The sequence below is a fragment of the Aptenodytes patagonicus genome, chromosome 4 (genome assembly GCF_965638725.1).
Source record: "Aptenodytes patagonicus chromosome 4, bAptPat1.pri.cur, whole genome shotgun sequence".
NCBI classification, from domain to species: Eukaryota; Metazoa; Chordata; class Aves; order Sphenisciformes; family Spheniscidae; genus Aptenodytes; species Aptenodytes patagonicus.
The window spans coordinates 69,405,480-69,425,118 of record NC_134952.1 but is presented as its reverse complement, the minus strand read 5'-3'; the positions used below and the strand labels follow the sequence as shown (position 1 = coordinate 69,425,118).

General features: G+C 37.2%; 1 protein-coding gene across 1 annotated transcript in view; it reads right to left on the bottom strand.

Moving 5' to 3' along the window:
* The window catches only part of TTC29 (tetratricopeptide repeat domain 29), a 133,657-nt gene that overhangs the window by 98,110 nt on the left and 15,908 nt on the right, over positions 1-19,639 (bottom strand). Inside the window, exons 3-4 of the mRNA XM_076337661.1 lie at positions 18,305-18,528; positions 6,778-6,963 (exon numbers count right to left, since the gene is read on the bottom strand). Coding sequence (XP_076193776.1) covers positions 6,778-6,963; positions 18,305-18,528 — 410 coding nt within the window. The remainder of the gene's footprint in view (positions 1-6,777; positions 6,964-18,304; positions 18,529-19,639) is intronic.

The following is a 19,639-nucleotide window of genomic DNA, read 5'->3' as shown; positions in this document are numbered from 1 at the left end:
TTACTTATAATCAAGGCAGAACTGGATTAAGATTGAACACTTAAAAACTCTCCATTAATTTGCAGAATATGGCAGATTTTTTGAAATGTCTAAGCTTATTTTAGAAAGGACTAAGGAAACCCTGATCAGGAATTCTTTAAGATTGCAGTCTAAAAAACACACAAAGACAGACAAAAATGGGTTTATGGATTAACTGCATGTTATAGGAATCAGCACTGAGATATCTAATGTGGCTATTTGCTGTGCATTGTGTCCCTTTCTTTTACTAGTTCTGCCTGCCTTTAGTCTTCCCGGTCTGTAAGCATTTCAGAAAAAGTATTACCTCCACTTCTGTTGATCCTTATGTGCTAGCAGAATATAAACCTGATGACTAATTCAAAGTCACCACTGCAATGAGATTAATGGCATAATTTTCACACATCTCACAGATCTCATACCAGGGGATAAGCAGTTTCTGGCATGGCACTGATTTACATTTGGAATTCGCTGTGAAAGTTTTATTCACTGGACTCTACTGTGATACTTATATGCTTTCTCAAAACTAGTTATTTAAATGTATCCAGAAACGTTTCCAAGCACTGCAACCAACAGGCATGGAAAGGTGCGTCTATCCTAGTAAACTCTCGTATCCTTCAGAACAGTGTGGCTGCTTGCAAACTGCCTGTTAGGAAGAGTCCCTGCAACACTCCTACTAATTACCAAAACGTGCCCATGAATAATTGCAGGACAGGAAAGTCCAAGTTAGCACAAGCAAAAAGCATGTGCAGGACTATTAACACCATTTTAGCACTAGTCTGTGCTCCAATGCTCATAGACATCCCGTGCACTGCTTAATTTACTCATGCAGGAAAGCAACCATGGCCTATGAATGTCTACCTTTGCTGCTAACATCTGAAAGGTAAGCGTTGAGATGCTTGCATCATTCGAGGGCGGGAGGATAGATATTTATAAGATTGTAGTGGTGATGTTTTCGTTGCTTCCTCCAGAGGTCTTGATGTCACTCTTCCTGCTCCACTATCCCACACACAACGTACCATTAACCTATCTTTTTGTAAGGGTGTGCCTTAAGGAAAGAACAGTCATGCATCTGCATTAGAAAAACCGCCATCAGATATGTTAATTAGTCATCTTTAAGCTTCTCTCACTGTCCTGGTTTCGGCAGGGATAGAGTTAATTTCTTTTCTAGTAGCTGGTACAGTGTTTTGGATTTAGGATGAGAACAAAGTTGATAATGCACCGATGTTTTAGTTGTTGCTAGGTAATGCTTACACTAGCCAAGGACTTTTCAGCTTCCCATGCTCTACTGACTGAGAAGGCTGGAGGTGCACAAGAAGCTGGGAGGGGGCACAGCCAAACTGGCCAAAGGGACATTCCATACCATGTGACGTCATGCTCAGTACATAAACTGGGGAAAGCTGGCCGGGGGTGGCCGCTGCTCGGGGAGTGGCTGGGCATTGGTCGGTGGGTGGTGAGCAATTGTACTGTGCATCACTTGTTTTGTGTATTATTATTATTATTTTGTGTATTATTATCATTATTATTATTATCATTTTATTTCAATTATTAAACTGTATTTATCTCAACCCATGAGTTTTTTCTAACTTGTGCTCTTCCAATTCTCTCCCCCATCCCACCGGGTGGGGGGGAGTGAGCGAGCGGCTGCGTGGTGCTCAGTTGCCGACTGAAATTAAACCACGACACTCACAAATGCAGAATTGCTTGACATTAAGATTGAAATGTTGGTATCTGAAGTATTGGCTTCAAAGCACTGGCTATATTTGAATGTGTGGGTACATATATATGCATATATATGTCTGTATATAGACATGTATGTATATATACATGTACGTACATACACATCTATATACACACACACTTATACAAACACCTGTATTACCTGCAATGGCCGCTTTTAGAACAAGTACACTTTCAGATATCTGTTCTTATTATGCTTTTGAATAATATAGAAATATATTATATCTAGTTTTGTTATAACCTATTGGAAGCAAATAGCTCCTACACATACAAATTCCTTGTTTCTCCTGGACTGCTTTTGTTACTGATAGAAATTATCTGAAACTTTGGGATGCATATATTTAAGGTCTACATCATTTCATGCATGATAGATGTTAACCATTTAATACCAAACAGAAAGCACTCATATTGTAATGATGAGTGCTAGCAGTGTAAGAACCTATACAAACTAGCACTAGCCATTATGTTTATCGGTACACTCAGACTGTGTGTCTTCTGCAAGACACAACAGTGTAAACCTGAAGTTCACAATTAACTTTAGCAGAATTTACACTAACATAATAGAACTATCACAGACTACGATAATCATCTTGTTCTCTGATATGCAGAAAAATGCACACTTTTATAATGACTGATACTATTCCTGTGCTTTGAATGTGTTTTTAGAAGTAAAAAAAATTTTTAAAATTAATTTTTCTTAACTGAGATTCTGTCACAAAGCCTGTGTTTACTTGTCATCCAAGTAATGCTGGTTTTAATGTGAGAAAAAAAAAAACATTGAAATATGACATCGCTTTTTCAATGTGTATAAAGTGACATCGGCATGTTTAATAGCTATATGAGAAAAAGACTAGTAACCAAACTAGTAAAACAATTCATTATCAGCCCCCGAGGAAAGACAAACTATGGGGTGAGTACAGCTAATTGAACAGTATCATAACCTGAACACTCCTACAATAATCAGAGTAGCATCTCATTTGGGTAACTTGTAAACAGAGACCTTATTTTACAAACAGAGTTTTTTTAAAGAAGAGGTTAAAATTTCATTCTGCAAAGAACTGCGACTAAAATCACGTCTGCTCCAAGCAGAATGTTCCATTTATGTCTGTAGCAGGCTACTCAATTATTACTGTTTTCTTTTCCTTATGTACTGACAGCCATTATGTACTGACAGCCGCTAATCGCCTGCATCCAAATATCATGGCTGAAGTCTACACTACTGACACCTCAAATATTTAGCTTTGAAGATTAATGAACATCAGATTATATCCAGCCTTTAGGACAGGGACCAGGCTGAAAGTCAAAGAACTTCAAATTTGATTACACAAAAATTATCCAGCAAATTTATTGATTTGCTTCCAAGGCAAACAACAATCTTTACAAGTACATGTTTAACTTTATACTCCCAAGCAATCAGTCCTAAGCATACACAGACAGCTTCTGCACACAAATAATAAAAAAATACGCTATTGGGCGAGAAAACTGAAAAGAACTGGTAGAAGACATTTACATCTAAAAGGATGCACACATGAACGTCTGTAAGACTTTCTTGTAAATTCTCCTATCTTCCTGGCTGCGCTATTAATCAATGCAGTTAATATAGATATGCTGATTTAAATCAGATGAAAGTATCATGTAAATGTTAGGCATCATTCACATACCTGCACACATCCCTGTATTTATATAGGTGCACATACATATTCCTATATGTATATATTAATGCACACATCCATGTCTATACACGTGTATCTATTCCTGTATGTATGTATGTATATATCCCCATGGGAAGTGGGCATTTGACTCATTCAGTTCACAAACAAATTAGATAACAGCATTATAAATAACTGAACAAAAAAAGACCATTTAATTGACAAGCTGTATCAATCCGTTCTAATATCAAAAATAGCATGTTTAGAATTTTAGTTATAACACCATTAATACTCATGCAGTTTTATACAATGCCAACTCAACATCTGCTCTTACACTTTTTCTGCAATCAGAACTTGTGATTTAATTTTTCACCCGCTGAAAATAAAGTCATGGAATACCTCTGCTGTCTTTTTCTCAGTGGTCCCTCAAAGCAAACCCTATGCTTACTCTCTCAGCTTCTTCATTTTTTCACCTCTCTCTATGGAAATAAAATATTTGCAAGAGACAGACCCTACAGATTCAGTGGAACTTTACCCTGGGCAGTGAAAAGCGCACCTTGCTTTATCCCTCCTTACCAACGGTAATAAGCCGCCTCTCCTCTGGAAGTCTCTAATATTTTACAGCAGGGAAATAAAATTTCCCCTCCTCTGAGCACCTCAGAGTGTATTTCATAACTTCACTTACGTGCATTTGTAATGGGCTTAAAGATATTTAAGTATTCAACAACTTTTGCTTAACACATCATAAAAGTAGGAAATGTTACCTTTTTTTAGGCAGTGGTTCAATAACAGTAGTGAGTCACACTCAGTATGAGTCTTTGAAGCTACAAATAGATAGGGATGTTTGCTTTTATGCACCTTCTTATAATTTTATTTTTTAGTAACTGAAAGACCAAGTGAAAAGGTTGCAAAAAATCGATCAACTTCAGTCATTTTATTCTACTGAGTATCAGACAGATAACCTAATGAAGCATTTTTCACTCAAAGTGAAAATGACTTGGTTGTGACTGGCTGGGCTTTAAGCAAGTGCTATCTTATTTACTGGGAAACTGGATTTAGCTTAACTTCAATTCCTGGAACAATACTGGAATAAATAAATAGTCAAACAGATTATTCCCAAGCATTTAGAGAAAACATGAAAGTGTTATAGCCAACGCCAATACATCAAGAGCGAATGTCATCAAACCAATCTTCTATTTAAGTTAGTAAATTCTTTCTCACTGTCACATAACTTTCTTGTAAACCTTTAGGGAAGCATAGTTCACCTGCAACTATTGTTAGGTGAGTGCAAATTGGTCAGGAAATCCTATATAGACATTGGTTATCAGTAGTTCACTGCCAGTATGGAAAAAGGTACTCAGTGAGGTTCCACAGGTGCCTGTCCTAGGTCCAGTTTACTACTTAGTATCTTCATTAAGGATCTGAATTACAGGATAGAAAAATGCTTTTTAAAATGTTCAAATGATACCAAACTAGGAAGAAGAGAAAGCATGTTGAAGGACAACTTCAGAATTCAAAACAATCTTGACAATTTCTAGAAACCACCTACAAAACACAGGATGCTACTCGGTGCAAAAAGCAAGCAACATATTGCATTTAGGCAGAACTAACTGGTGATCCCAGAATGGGGAACAGAATGGCTAGTTAACAGTTCTTCAGAAGAGAATTGAGAGATTACTGAAGAGCATAAACTGAATATGAGTGTGCAATTTATGCTGAAACAAAGAATGTAGATGTCACACCTGAAAACACAAATAAAAATACAACTTGTAAGAAAAGTAATCCTTCCGTTTTATTGATCATTGGTATGAACTCAGATTTTAAAACTGAATCCAGCTCTGGGTGTTGCAGGCAAGATAGACATGGCAACAGTTCAGAGGAAAACAGTGTGAATGGCCAGCAGTCTAGAAAATATGAAGAAATATTGAAAAAGGTGTGACGTTTCAGCTTTAAGAGAACATGGGGAAAAAACAGGACAATAACCTTTCAATTTAAAAACAAACAAAAAAAAGCCTGCAGGTTTTACGTTTTATGTCCAGGTTTTTGCTGGGAAATTAGGACATCTTTCAAAACACGGCCATTCTGTCAGACATTTACTGGAACTACACTATTTCCACAAAATATTTCAATTTCTGTGAATCTTCTTTTTTCTGAGAAAAGCCGTTCTATCTGAGAAACCAGCCACAACCTGAGCTCAAAGTTGGAATGGTTTCAACCCACAAAGTCAAACTTAAAAACAAAAATGTAGTGACTACACAAATCACATATATTTGAAGCAATGGTTAGGCATCCAGTACACTTAGGAATTAGAACTGGTTTTATTCAGTGACTTGAGGCTCACTCATCGCTTGTCTTCCCACAACATGAAAGGATTTTATACAAGCATAGGAAAACACCTTTTTTATACCCAGACTGCTATACACACACAAACCCCTCTGCCATGAAAGGTAACGTATGTTTTTAAATATAGAAACAAGGTTCATCTTGATATAAGAAAGTAATATTTTTTTACAGTGAGAACAATCATTCACTGTAACAGCCTCCCCAGGGATGTGGTAGCGTCCCCATCACTGGAGGTTTTCAAGATGCGATTGGACAGGGTGCTAAAATAATCTCACCTAGGCTCCCTTTCCCATGAAAGGTTGAGCCAGAGGATCTTTCAAGGTCCCTTCCAGCCTGGGCTGTTCTATGATTCTAGTTACTTGTATTAAAATCTTTTCTAATTTCAGAGACTCCCAGTTTGAGGATACAGATACATGAATGGCGAAAAAGAGCTTGTTGTAAGGTATAACTCTGAAGCAAACACCAGTGTGGCAGTCACGTACAAACAAACAGGGTGTCATTTTCAGTCAAGAGAACCAGAAGGTAGTTTTTAAAAAAAGAACACGAAAATATAGGCTGTTTTATCCAAGTGTAAACTGGAGGCAGGATTAAACTGAATTACGTGTTCATACCTCTTTTAAATCAAGCCAGTTTGCGTAACTACAGATGCCATCCTACTCAAACACCTGTGGCCTGAGGCAGCATAACCAGTCTCTCGTCAAAAACAAGCAAAAGGAAATAAGGTCAATCGCAAAGAACCTTTGTGCTAAAAAAATGCTTCCTTTAAATATGTGTTTTGTTTTTCATTCGAGTACTTTCAACTGTAGATGGAATGTCAACAGAGGAAACAGGTCTGTGAATAATTATAGACTTCTTTGTCTTCCCATTTGCTGCTCCAAAAGTTAAAATTGCAACAGTTTTAAAAACTTCTTTTAAATTATGGTTGCAAATCAATTCTACATTGAAATACTGTGCCCTGTGATGAAACACAAATTGCCAAGTATGACTGCCTCCATGCTGATACAATGTAGCTTTATGATACCTGACTTACCTTGTTCCTCATTGATGAGGCCCATATTTGCATGTGCTTGTGCCTCTCTTTTCCCACCATCAATTTTTATTAGTTGAGCAGTGTTAAAGCATTGCTCATAAAAGTAATTACTTAACCATTTGTCCTCAGGGTCACTGAAACAGTAGGCCAAGTTAAGTTGGTTATCGTAAACCTCCTCATAGTGCCCTTTAAAAACAAAAATTACAATCAGAATGTTAGATTATCATCAGCTTTCAGAAATCTTACATATTACAACAATAACCATATAATGAAAATAAAGAGCTATTTATATTTCCACCACTCAAATACCACCAAGTTCTCCTACATGTCCACTCAAAGAAAGATAAGGGGAAAGTGATAACCTTACAAATTAGGCAGAATTGAAAACTTATTTTAGCAAAACCACAATAAATTGCTCTCATTTCTGTATGCAAAACCAAAATTTAGTTCAATAAAACATGCAAAACCTGGATAAGACATTGGCTAGTCAAAAGAGAGAAGCTAGAGTGAGCAAAAAAGCACACCGTCACTGCTGCAAAAGAGTTCGTCTGAGCCACTGAGACCTGAAGAGGCACCGAGAGCTTTCAAAACAGGTCTAAGGTAGCAACTGTGGTGATGGAGATAAAGAACCAAACAAAACACTCTGCAAACACAGTCCACTAATTCATACCATTTTAAACGTTCAAAGTAAGACTAACAAGAAAGGCTTTGAGTTTTCATGTATATTCTCATTTTTAGTACCTTATCACTCTTAGAAATTAAAGGACAAATTGAAATTTTACACCTTGTGCTGAAAAAGACAGTTCACCAAGGTATTGCTCTCAGAACAAATGTGGAAAGCAGGGGAGACTTAAAGTCACAGATCTCCTTTATGATCTGAGGAAAAAAAAAAACACCAAACACATTTAGTTCCTACTTTATCATCTCAGACAGCTAAATGAACACACACTATCCCTAAAATTTATAAAAACACTGCAAGTCCCAAATCTAAGTAGCATTACAAAATTATCAACAAATATATTATTCACAATTTAAAATTACAGAATGAGAGCTTCTACAGAATTAAGAGTTATTTCTCTCAGAAAAGCACCTTTAAAAAAAAAAAATCCATGAAAAATGCTCTTTGGATTATTCCAAAACTGTATTAATTTGGAGTAGAGATCTAAAATTTACCTGACAACTCTTACCATACTGCTTCTCCCCAAGGGGGATTTGAAATATATATTCCCTACATGATGCAGAAGAATCTATGAGATAATAAAGTACAGCATGAACATATATGTTTCACAGCTAAATTTATTGCTGGCTAAACTAAATGAATTTTCTTTCCAAACTCTGCTCATGTCAGATGTGAATGGGAATAATTAGCTAAAATTCCATTGCAGTTTTGGTTGGCTACTTACTGTATTTGTGGCTGTTAAATGAATGTAAGCCAAACAGCCAGTTCTTAAAAGAATTTTCATGTAGTCGGGCAAAGAAGGAGTTAAGAACCACAAGTCTTGCAGCAGGTAAGAGACCGTTTGGTTAAGCTAGATGTGTGAACAGAACTGCTTTGCTTTCAGGAGTTCTGCAGTTTGTAAGCTTTGCTCAACAAAGAGAGAAAAGGGGGAAAAGAAAGGAAAAAACCCTGCTACTCCTGGGTGTGGAGCACCACACAGAAATCAACTGGGGAAAAAAACCTGATTTCAATACAGGCAAGGTCTCACTCAAAGTCCAGATCTTTTCTAAGTGTTTTAAAACTATGATACCACATCAAAACACTTTGATCAAAAGATGCAGTTAAATTCTCTTCTTTTGTTATCTGCAGGAAGAATTGGGGAAAATCCAACTTTCGAAAAGGACTAATTTCTCGACCGTAAATTCTATCATCTATGTGAGTCGCTTGCATTGTTTGGAACAAACAGCATCAATTACTCAAAAAAGTACTTTGAATGCATCACTACACCACACAAGAGAGTGCTTCCTCAGCCTCATCTCTAGCATGTTCTGTCTCAAAATTAAAAGTGACAAATTACATATGGTCTAATAGGAAGTAATCTAAACCTCTCATTCTGTTGTCATGACTAAGTTCTTTGACTTCAGAACATCTTGATAAAGCTCTTCAGTGTGTTGCACAGCACAGCAAAAACTTTATTCTGTCTTCTGAAAGAATCCTGTTACCACCTAAATCATGTCTGCAGTCTTCAAGAGGTTTATCTAGTATTTGTTTCTCCTCCATTTTTATCCATCTTGGCCATTTTAGAGAACATTGGCTGAATTTTACCTGCTTAAAACATTCCAAAAATCAAGCTGAAATGTCTTTTCCCCATTCTTGAACACTCTCTGGTTTTGTCTTTTGATTTACAAATTCATTCCTCTTCTTTAATGGTAAACAATACTTTTTTGTTGCTTTTGCTTTATTTATTATTTTGCTTTCCTATTTATTTTCTCAGAGTTTTTCCTCCATGAAGTGGTACCTCATATTTCTACCTTTTTAATAATTGCCATTAAAAGATGTAAAATTATGATTTTTGAACCAGTTTGTGTTACATATATTTCCATTTCTAGTATTTTAAATAAGGTAACACCCCTTCCAAGAAATTAGAATGTTTCACAATCTCTTTAGAACCACCAAAATAGAAATACCCCAGAAATTACATCTAGATTATTATCTCATCATTTGTATCTAAGGTTTGACACCAAAACATGCTGAAACATCAGCTTAAGTTTAGAAATTTGGCTTTGAGAGGAATAATTATCAATACATAGACTTCACGTATTCCTAATCAGAACATTCTTCATGGCTGTAAGTTTTCATGCCTTTTGTTCCCCCTCAAGGCTGAAAAAGCACCTCTTAGGTACCTCTTCTTCAGAATATCCAGGAGCATATATCATATGAAACTTATTCATACATTAGAAATTAAGACTATTTTGGTACAATAGCCTCATAAAAAATCTCTGCAAATGATACTGGAATGGAAGTAACAGAACTGGTTTGGGCTTAATATACATATATCTATCTCTGTGTGTGCGCACATATATATATGTAAGCACATCTATACATATGTATAGATAAAGAAGTCAAGACATAGTTGGGATTCATCCAAACTAACCAATTTAGATATAGATATGGGTTACCTAGGATCCCTTTACTCTCAATGAAAAAAAGCAGATAGTTCTTGGCTGTGATTTATCTCATCCCAACTTGAACATCTATTGCAGCACAAGGGGAGGACTTTTAAAGATTATCTTAAAAGTAAAAGGCAGAGGTTCCCATGACAATTACAAGTACATAAACAAATAACCACTTGAACAGAGAAGTACAAAACCTAATTATAACCACTAACATAACGATAACAATACACATTATATATAGATTACAGCTAAGTGAAAATGAATTTAGAAGATACCGGAAGATACATACATATTGTTACAAGAACACAGTAAGGGGAAAGATAATTGGATTGTCATTGGGGTAGAACACTATATACAGATTTGTTGCCTTTGAAATCTTTGCTACAAAGTATCAAGGCACTAATGCTACATAAAATTACGCAAATAACTTCAGGTAGTGCCCTACAAATCTCAAGAGATGGAACTGACCTGAGGCAGACTATTGCTACTGCCACAGCTTTGATTGAATGAACTTTAATGTGACCCTCTGATGACTATCCTGCCGGCGAATAACAATGAGAAGTGCACAAAGACAACCATTTCTCTGTAATTGTCTTGGACAGTGGCTGACCAGATATGCTGGTCATAAAATAAACCCCAAAAGATAGACTTTTAAAAGCTGTATTGTCTTCTGGATTCAAAGTCTGATTTACAAATCAAGAAATTTGTTGAGATTATTCTGACAGTGGTAAAGCTAGCATGTCAGACTTGGTGAAAGTGAACTTTTACCTATATTAGAATAGGTAAATACTCTCCTCTATAAAATCTCCCATAGGTAGTTCAGTCGTTAAAGCTTTGACCTCTCTGATTTTGTATAGCAAGTTCTATGCAACTGATAATAGAATACATGTAGACAAGTCATCTTTATGTTGATACAAAAAAATAATTATCTGCACCACTTATCAGAGAGGGAATGACGGTGCTGGAATGTGATACCAAATGAACAGAAAGAGAAGTTTGAATCACACAAGCAACTGTAAAACAGTTCCTGCAAGACAAATTCCTGTTTTTAAATAAGAAACAATTAAGAAAGCACATAGGTAAAGGTTCAAAGGCTGATCCTATTAATCTTTCAAAAATTACATTAATTTCATAAAACAGCGGAAGCTAAATTCGGGTCTTCCACAACATTTAAGTCACAGGAGTGTGAGAACACCATGAAGGTGAACATCTATCCAAAATGGCAGCTACACAGAAAAACAGAACTTGATGGAGCAGGCGGTGAGGCCTGAGAGTTCACAGTTTTGGACTTAAGATCTGAAGCAGGGCTAAGAACACATCTTATGGGCAACCATCCAACAGAACATTTTTTCAATGCCAAATTACAGGAAGTAATATTTCACAAAAATTAAGCAGAAAAAAGTCATGCTATGTTGCAGTATTTGTTTTATAATAGTTTAATATTTTTATGTTTTCGTCACAGAATACAAATTACAGAAAGTGGACTTCTTTCATTTTGTTTGATCTGTACTTTCAAAATATTTTATTTTCATTGTCCTTTGCAATGGAAAACAACTTTGAAATTGGGTGTCTATGCACAAAAGGAAAGTATCCCTATCAAGTCTTGCCAGGATCAAATCCCTTCCACTTGAGCTCAAACATTAAACCCCATATGTTAAACACATATAGTATTTCCTGCTCTGCATCAGGATCTCTTCAGGTGCATCTCAACTGTCAAGCAGGATCTCCCCTTGTTATGCTCAAGCCATAGTCCCTGATTGGCACACTGAACAATATTTTTCTTTGCTCCTGGGCTGTTCTCCGAAACTGTTCCCTTGGCAAGCAAAGGTGTGCATGGAACAGAGGATCATTCAAATCCATGATCTGCATGTTAGTAGCTAGACAACTACTACGTAGTGCAATGCACAGGGATAGTGAGGTGGAGTTTGAGTATGACAGTCCCAACAGGGCTAAGATAAGAGAAGAGAAACATATAGAAGATCTGCAAGCCATACTAGTGTGATTTAAGTACAACTACTGCCGCATCTGTACGATCTCCTTTGTGACAGGATGTAGTGGAAGAAAGGAAAAGAAGTACAGAAAAGGTCTATAGAGAACAGATGAAAACAACATCATGAAGAGATCCTGGCTTGGTATTTTCCTTGAAGAAGGAAAGAAAGAGGCTGTTGTTCTTGTCAATTGAAAATAGAACTTGTACTAATTTTTAAAATACATGTATCAGAAAGAAATTTTTCAGCATCCATTTATGGCTCAATATTTTCCACTCAAAAAACCCACCAGTCAGTCATTTGTTCCTGCCAGATGAAGGCCATATAGAAACTTTTCAACAGCTGGTAACACTTATCTTCCAGTCCAGTTAGTTGCTTTTAGTGAGTATGACTTGATTATAACTGACCATTCACTCTTGAAGACATATAAAGGAGTGGCCTAAGATCAATTAAGTCACTGGAGTAATTTTTGATGTCACAATGAGACACCATTAATACTGAAAGTTTCATTTTTCTTTTGCCAGAGAGATCAATACCAGTGACTTAGTAGCAAGACAGCTGATGTTGTGAAGAATTCACACACGGAAAGATCCAGGATGGAGGCTGTTGGGCCAAAAAGAAGCATGAATGATAATAGAATATGGTGCTGCAATCAGTTTATTTCCACCTGGATCCATACACAGCAAAGAATCAGTCCCATTTGCTTGCTCAGGACAATCATGCCTCTACACCTACAGGTAGAGGACCACCCAATCATTCCTTCTTCCAGAAAGATCATCCATAAGCTAAACTCACACACAAATGAAGAAAGATTGCTGTGGGGTAGCATGCTAACACCATCAAGTTTCAGGCAAAGCTTCTGCTTCCTAGATATCAGGGTGTACACAGAGCACACCCCTCCCAACCCTGCTAGGTACATAAGGGAATATATTCAATGAAAGTACAATCTATACAAAGATGCTAAGGAAACGGTCAGGATATAATTTTGCCAAGTAAGGATAAAGCTGTCTAATGATAACGATATAAGGCACTTAATTGGTAATCTGGCACGCTAAAGGGGGGCTCCAAACCATTGCAATGAAAACACACTACTGAAATTTTCTAAGAAATGCTGCTTCTGTTGAAGTCAATGGTAGTTCTACAAGTGGCTATATTTTGAGAAGGCTTGTCTTCTTTCCTGGGCAGAGTCACTTCACTTTTTGTAAGATCATTATTTTTGTAATTAACTCCTCCATTGGTCTCTAGCAACTGCTGCGTTTTTTCCTGTGATACAATATTAAGTAGAGAAGGACATACCTGCTTAGAAAATAAAACAGTGTTCCTTTCCCCATCCCCCCAAAACCAAACAAAACTATGCCTCCTCCAAGCAAATATTAAAAGAGGTTTTGGTATGTTTTTCCTTTTTAATGCATAATCTCTTTCCTTTTTTTTTTTTCCAAAATAGCATGGGTAATATGGTTATTGCAATGTTTCTAGCCCAGCCTAAGGCGTAAGTGTGAAATCTTACAGAAAAGCTTTCCACCGTAAAATGCCAGACTCTGTTTTCAACCTTAAGTATCCCAGACAAAGAAAGATTTTCCAGTGCAAACACATCAAATACTCATGCTTTCTTCATATACTTTATGAAAAGTCACCTCTTACAACAACAACAAATGATAACTCATACTGTCAAAAGTTTTCTCCACACTGAAGCGAGGAAAAAAGAGCCGAGTTAACACTTCCTTCTAATTCTGTGTGTCTGATATTCTCTAGAACAAGGGTCAGCAGCCTGTAGCACATGCATAGATTCAGCATTTAGCATACAGCATACCACAAAGGTTGCGTGGGGTCAGGAACCAGGAGCAGATGGAATCTGGAAAAGCTTCCAGGTCTTAACTCCTACTCTCCACCAGCTGCCCCAATGATCAACTAATAAGCAGTGTCTTGCCCCTTTGAAGGCATGTTCATACCCAAGTACAGGTTCTGTGCACTGGCTTTGGCACAGTGAACACAGCGATCTGCCGCTATAGTGCTGACTGCTCAATACATGTTGCAGCCACTGCACTGTGGCATTTTCCCTGGTTTTGCTCCCCTCCTCTGGCAAAGCAGAGCCTATGGCTGAGACATCTCTCCCTTTAATTGTTCTTGAGTTGTAACTTGCCTTGCATCCCCTTCAACTTGTACAATACAAGTAAACCAGCTCACTCTAGCAAGCACTGATCGTATGAGCTCTTCAAGGCCTCCGCTAGTCCTAGGTAAGGATTCAGTTAGGGTACGAGCCGACATTTAATATGTAATTCAGATGTAATCTGAGGAGCAACACTTTTCAAGCCCTTCTGAAATAATACTGGGACAGGTGACCTCTAATTTGACAAAAAACAAATTTGGCACACTATCACTGAGAGGCCGGCCCCAGTCTAAAACAGACGATTGATGCTTTATGGTATAATCTGCATACTATCAATTATTCTTCTGATAGGCTCAGTGCTAACTAACTAAATAAAAGTAGCTACACAATACTTCGACGAGACAATTCAAAGAAGTGGCTTAGCCTAATGAGCATACAGACCCAACAAGTAAATTAGCAATGCATTTTAAAACAATAAGACAGACTGCAGCAGCCAAGTAGTGATTTAAAGAATCAGTTACATTCATATGGTAAACTCTGTAAGAATACCAGCTTAAAGGTTTTAATTTCACTTTTAAATATTTTTATCTGAGGAACAGCAATGTTATCATTATAACGAACTGTTCTCCCAGGCACACATTACACTGGGTGCTGTTCAAAAATTCCAAAATATAAGTAGAAGACTTCTTAGTTGGATTTCCTTTGTTCCTACTTCTTCCTCATGACCCACCCAAACACACAGAGATGTAGAGTCAAATTTTGTCTGGGTCTTAGACAAAATGGACAAAAAGAATTCTATTCAGTTGGTGCACCTCTGTAGGGTACAGTCATCATTTGTTCACAGGGTGTCAGCAGCCAAAGGATATTTAGTTAGCAACCCTCAATGTCAGACAAGGATGGACTGCGGCTTCAAACTCTCCCTTCTGCTAACTAGCAGAACAGTACTGAGTAGGGGCTAGGGAGCTACAGCTCTTCAAAGGGATAGCAACAATGACCTGCCAGCACTGTATTAGACCTTTCAAGGACAATTATACCTTTAAGTGAAATTACTCTGAGCAGTACAATCAGGCAGGCAAGCAGGCAATTGGGTAGGCCATTCCATGGCCTCAAAATATAACTTTCTTTTTGGAAAAAAAAAAAGCAAACCCAACATTTTCATACATGTGCCAAGAAATAACTGTGTACATCAAATGCCGAGCTATGTAGATACATTGCTTTAGCATTTATCCTGCATTCTTCTGTAAAAAACTCTACAACTACACATATTTAAACAGCTAAACTACCTCCTTTTTTTTTTTTCCCCAGGCTATTGAGACCAGAACTAGTAAAAAAGAGAGATTAGTCCATGATAATGAAGGAAGATCAAGGAATAATTAGAAACAACTCAATTTTGAAGTCAGAAACATTTACATTATTTGCATCAAAAAAGACCAAATAGGAATGCAGTCAAGTATTGCCAATATTTCTGCCAGCTTTTTTGGGATAATGCTGTACCTAGGGCAAAATAACTCTGTCAGCTCTTTTTCTGAGAGGCTGCAAGAATTAATGCTAGCTCTCCATTTTTAAATACTTGGGAGGTATTCAAATACAATGACAATGAGATTAAGTTGGACAGAAAAAAAAGATATTTCTTTGCACACAGTATAATATTGGCAATAGCCAATTAAGAAAAAGATGACTTCTGTATGATTTGAAGTTCAATCAAAATGTTCCACTAAAAATGAAAACAGACAGGACATTCACTGGTGTATGTAAAGGTAAACGGCCTGTACAACGTAACACCGATAAACAAAAAGTCACTATTTTCAAAACCAGCAGTAGAGAAAATAATTGCTCTTTGATAACAGCCTCCACATTGTGATGGATGGTGCCGATTCTGTTCAAGCAAACAATTTATGTCCAGCATTATTATGTCCTATAACTACAAACTATCAAAAAATGAAAAGATTAACATATTCCACCAATAAATATGGAAAGTGAATGAATACCTAGCTTTCTCTGTGCACTATGGTAACAGCCATAAAACTCTAAATTTAGGAGCAGCAGTTCAAAGTTATATTCACAATTAAGACAGCAACACTATGATACAAAAATATCAGGTGAGAAAAATTAGATAACAAATAAGAAAATTATTTACTGACATAGTAAGTGAAGTTTTGTTTTCCACTTACCACTTCTGGTTCAGAAACAATCCCCTCATGAAGTTTAAATTCATCAAAAAACTTACAAGTCATGAAGATTTTTTTTTTTGGTAATTTATACCTGCTATCTCTTCTTCAACACAACTGTTAGCTCAGGACAGCATACCTGAGACAGGTAAACTTTCAGCTAGCCTAATATCAGTGACATCAGCCACACTGTGAAACTCTCACAGTTTGCAGCCCCAAATATTACTTTCAGCCTTTTAAGCTTGAACTGTGGTGGCTGAAGAGCAAATGCAGGTCAGCTGCTGTTGTGACTGCTACATCACAGTGAGTTCCAGCTGAGGTGAACTGCTGAACACTTCTTAAATGGTGTCAACTAGAGTTGTCAGGAGATCATAAGCCAGAGCCCCAAGCAATTTGATTAGAATCAGAGAGTAACTAAGGGATTAGTGGAACTACTGAATTAGTATTTGATGAGCTGTATAATTCATATGTTATCTTCACAGCACTACTAGCTCTAACACCTGCAACATGAATTAGCATCCACCCCTTCATGTGCCAGGTGACTCAAGCCTCACTTAAAACAAACAAGAGATTTCTGCAAAGGTTTGCACTGAAACTGGTGAAAAAATCAAAACTAACTATACCTTGATCTAGCAATTCAGTAAAGATGCTTGGCAACTCTATTGGCACGTTCTCATTATTTTCTTTCCTTTCATTTTAACCAACTTTAACAGGCAAGGTTGGGAGATCCATCCTCTCCTAGAGGCAAGATACAATCAGTCAGACAACCAGTGGTATCTTGGCCCTGTGAGAGGTGAAAGACTTCCAGAGCCCAGCACACAATGAATGCTGGGTTCAGCGAGAGAAAGGGCCCCTGCCTTTGACAGGGGCAGAAACTTGCACAGTCAGCAGCACCTTGACTCTGGGAGCGTGTTTGCCAACTCCGTTGTAACGCTGAAAAATACCATGCACTGAAGGGAGGCAAAACGCTCTCCTCAAGCAGCTGCAGGAAGCAGGCCCATCAAGATAAGCCATATCTACTACTTTTTGAACATCAAAGCGTTGGCAGTATGCTTCTGTCAGGGCAGACTGAGCGCAATACTTCTCTCTTGCACTCCTGCAAGCTACGGGGGTGCCTATGCAGGTTTTAGTCATACTCCAGACAAATCTGAAGATTCCTTCCAATCATGGCCTGGCTAGACTTCCTGCCTAGAATTACAGTGAATTAAATAAAGAAATACAACTTTTGGCTTTCGTAGTAAATATAAAATAAACATTTTAAATGAACATTTTTTTAAGTGCTGAAAGTTTTTTTTGTTGTTCCTTTTTTAAATGAAGTTGTCTGTTTCTAAATTTCAGTCAAAAAGCTTAGGTTCCAAACTCAGAAGCTTTATTGCAGATTTTCATATTTGTAATGATCAGAAATGCAACTTGAAACAAGACAACTATAGTGAAATCAGCTCAGCTATGAAACAGGATTGCAGTGCGAGCTTTACCTGCCTCCATCCCTACAATTATTCCAAAGGAGAAAGACAGAGTAAGTTATGTTACTATTCATAGTAAAAGCAAATGATAAACATGAGCGCTTAGTAAATAGTAGGCAGTAGAGAAAATACAGTAATTTGGAGTTATGTCTTCACTAATACCTAGTAATTCACAGGTGGCATGTTACATCTGTGTGCTGCATTTTATTTGACATGTTCACAATCCTTTTTAAGTCAGTCACAAATCCAAACACAGTTAGCAGACAGGGTATTTAATAAAATCAGATTTATAAAACTATTACTGCGTGAAACAGCATTTCACCTATTAAATTTTTCTAATACAAAACCAGCTACTCAAATCAATAGAGAAAGGAAAACAACAATAAATAATGAAACTATGAGAAAATAACTGAGATGTTATCAAAGCTATAAATACATCAAACATTTCTGACGATATCATAATGCACTCTACATGTTTTTCCCCCTTTTTTTTTCCTTCACAAAACCTCTCCCGATATCTGCAGTTCCTAATCATTTATTCTATAAATACAGCTCAGTTGACTAAGGCGGAAATGTGCTAAGATGCAGCAACGTTTCAAATTCATACATGAAACAATTTGGAAGCTTCCCCCAGGCATTCGCGGCTGCGGCTCCCGCTGCTCTGCTACCCACAATCCCCCCATTTACCTGCTCGCTGGGCTGCCTCAGCCCTGGTCAGGAAGTGGTAAAGCTGATCCAGCTTATCAGGCTGCTCCTCCAGGGACTTCTGCTGCCATATGGCTGACCCAGGCCCCGCAGCCTCCCTCAAGGCATCCCACTTCTGTATCAGAGTGAAGAGCTCGGAGAAGGACTTGTGATAACCCTGTCGCAGCATGTCGATGCAGATGTTCTTCTTGTATGAATTCCTGTTACTGGGAAGAGGAAAGATAGATTTTTAAGCCTTTAAACCTGTATTCTGTTCTCCGCCTTACCAAAGAAGTACAGATAACTAAAATGGCTTTCAAGAAGAGACCTCTGCAGTTCAGGGTATACAGCGGGGAAGGGGTATTTTTTCCCCCACTCAGAAAGTGTTCTGCTAAAATACGATTACAAATGTCATACCCTAGGGAAGTAAATACGGCGATAATGAATAAATACCTATATATATTGAAAACGTGTCAAAAATATACTGGTATTATTTAGCTGGTATTGGTAAAAAAGGCTGACTGATGGGAAAAAAGACCCATGTTTACATTAGCTCATGAAAACACAATGAACTCTTAGTTTGCTTTAAAACAGTGCACAGGGAAAAACGAGGCACATTCCACATGTCAAAACAATGTATATGTTAAATAGTTTTGCTGTAGGACACGATGGCTTGGGTTAAAACGTCAAACAAATGCTATGCCAGAAACATAATCATTAGATATTATTTTGCTTCTGTTTAGCATACAACTTCAGCTCGGACTGGTTTACTGATGCAAAAGTTTGATAATTTCTCCCTAATTTTAAAATCAAATGATGCAATGATGAATTTGTATCAAAATTATCTCATTCATAAACTCTGACAAGATATACATATCACAAAGTTGTGTAATCAAATATTCTCAAGAGGTAATATATCTTTTGAGGTATTATTTATGGAAATAATCAAAATATTTCTTTTACGTGGCATGAAACAATCATTGTGTCCTATCCTGGAGAAAACTATGAGTCCAAGGGGACTGCCTGCAACACTAAAGTAGCGATGTAAAGGTTTGCAGGCGTAGGTATCTAGTGTGAGAAAACAAACCTTTGTCGCAGTAAAATGGCAAGGACCCAGATGCGTTGATCTTGTTTTGTATATTCCATTGAGTTTCCAAACTGTTTTCAAGACTGTCTGTTTAGATTAAAATCCATTTAACTTCAAATTCTCAGCAGCTTTAAAATAAATATGGAATTCTGAAAACTGAGATTTATAGTGTATATAATAAATTCAGATGACCTCATGCTAAACAATAGCCTAATGAGACTAATACTTCTAGCCTAAAAAGAGCTACTGCA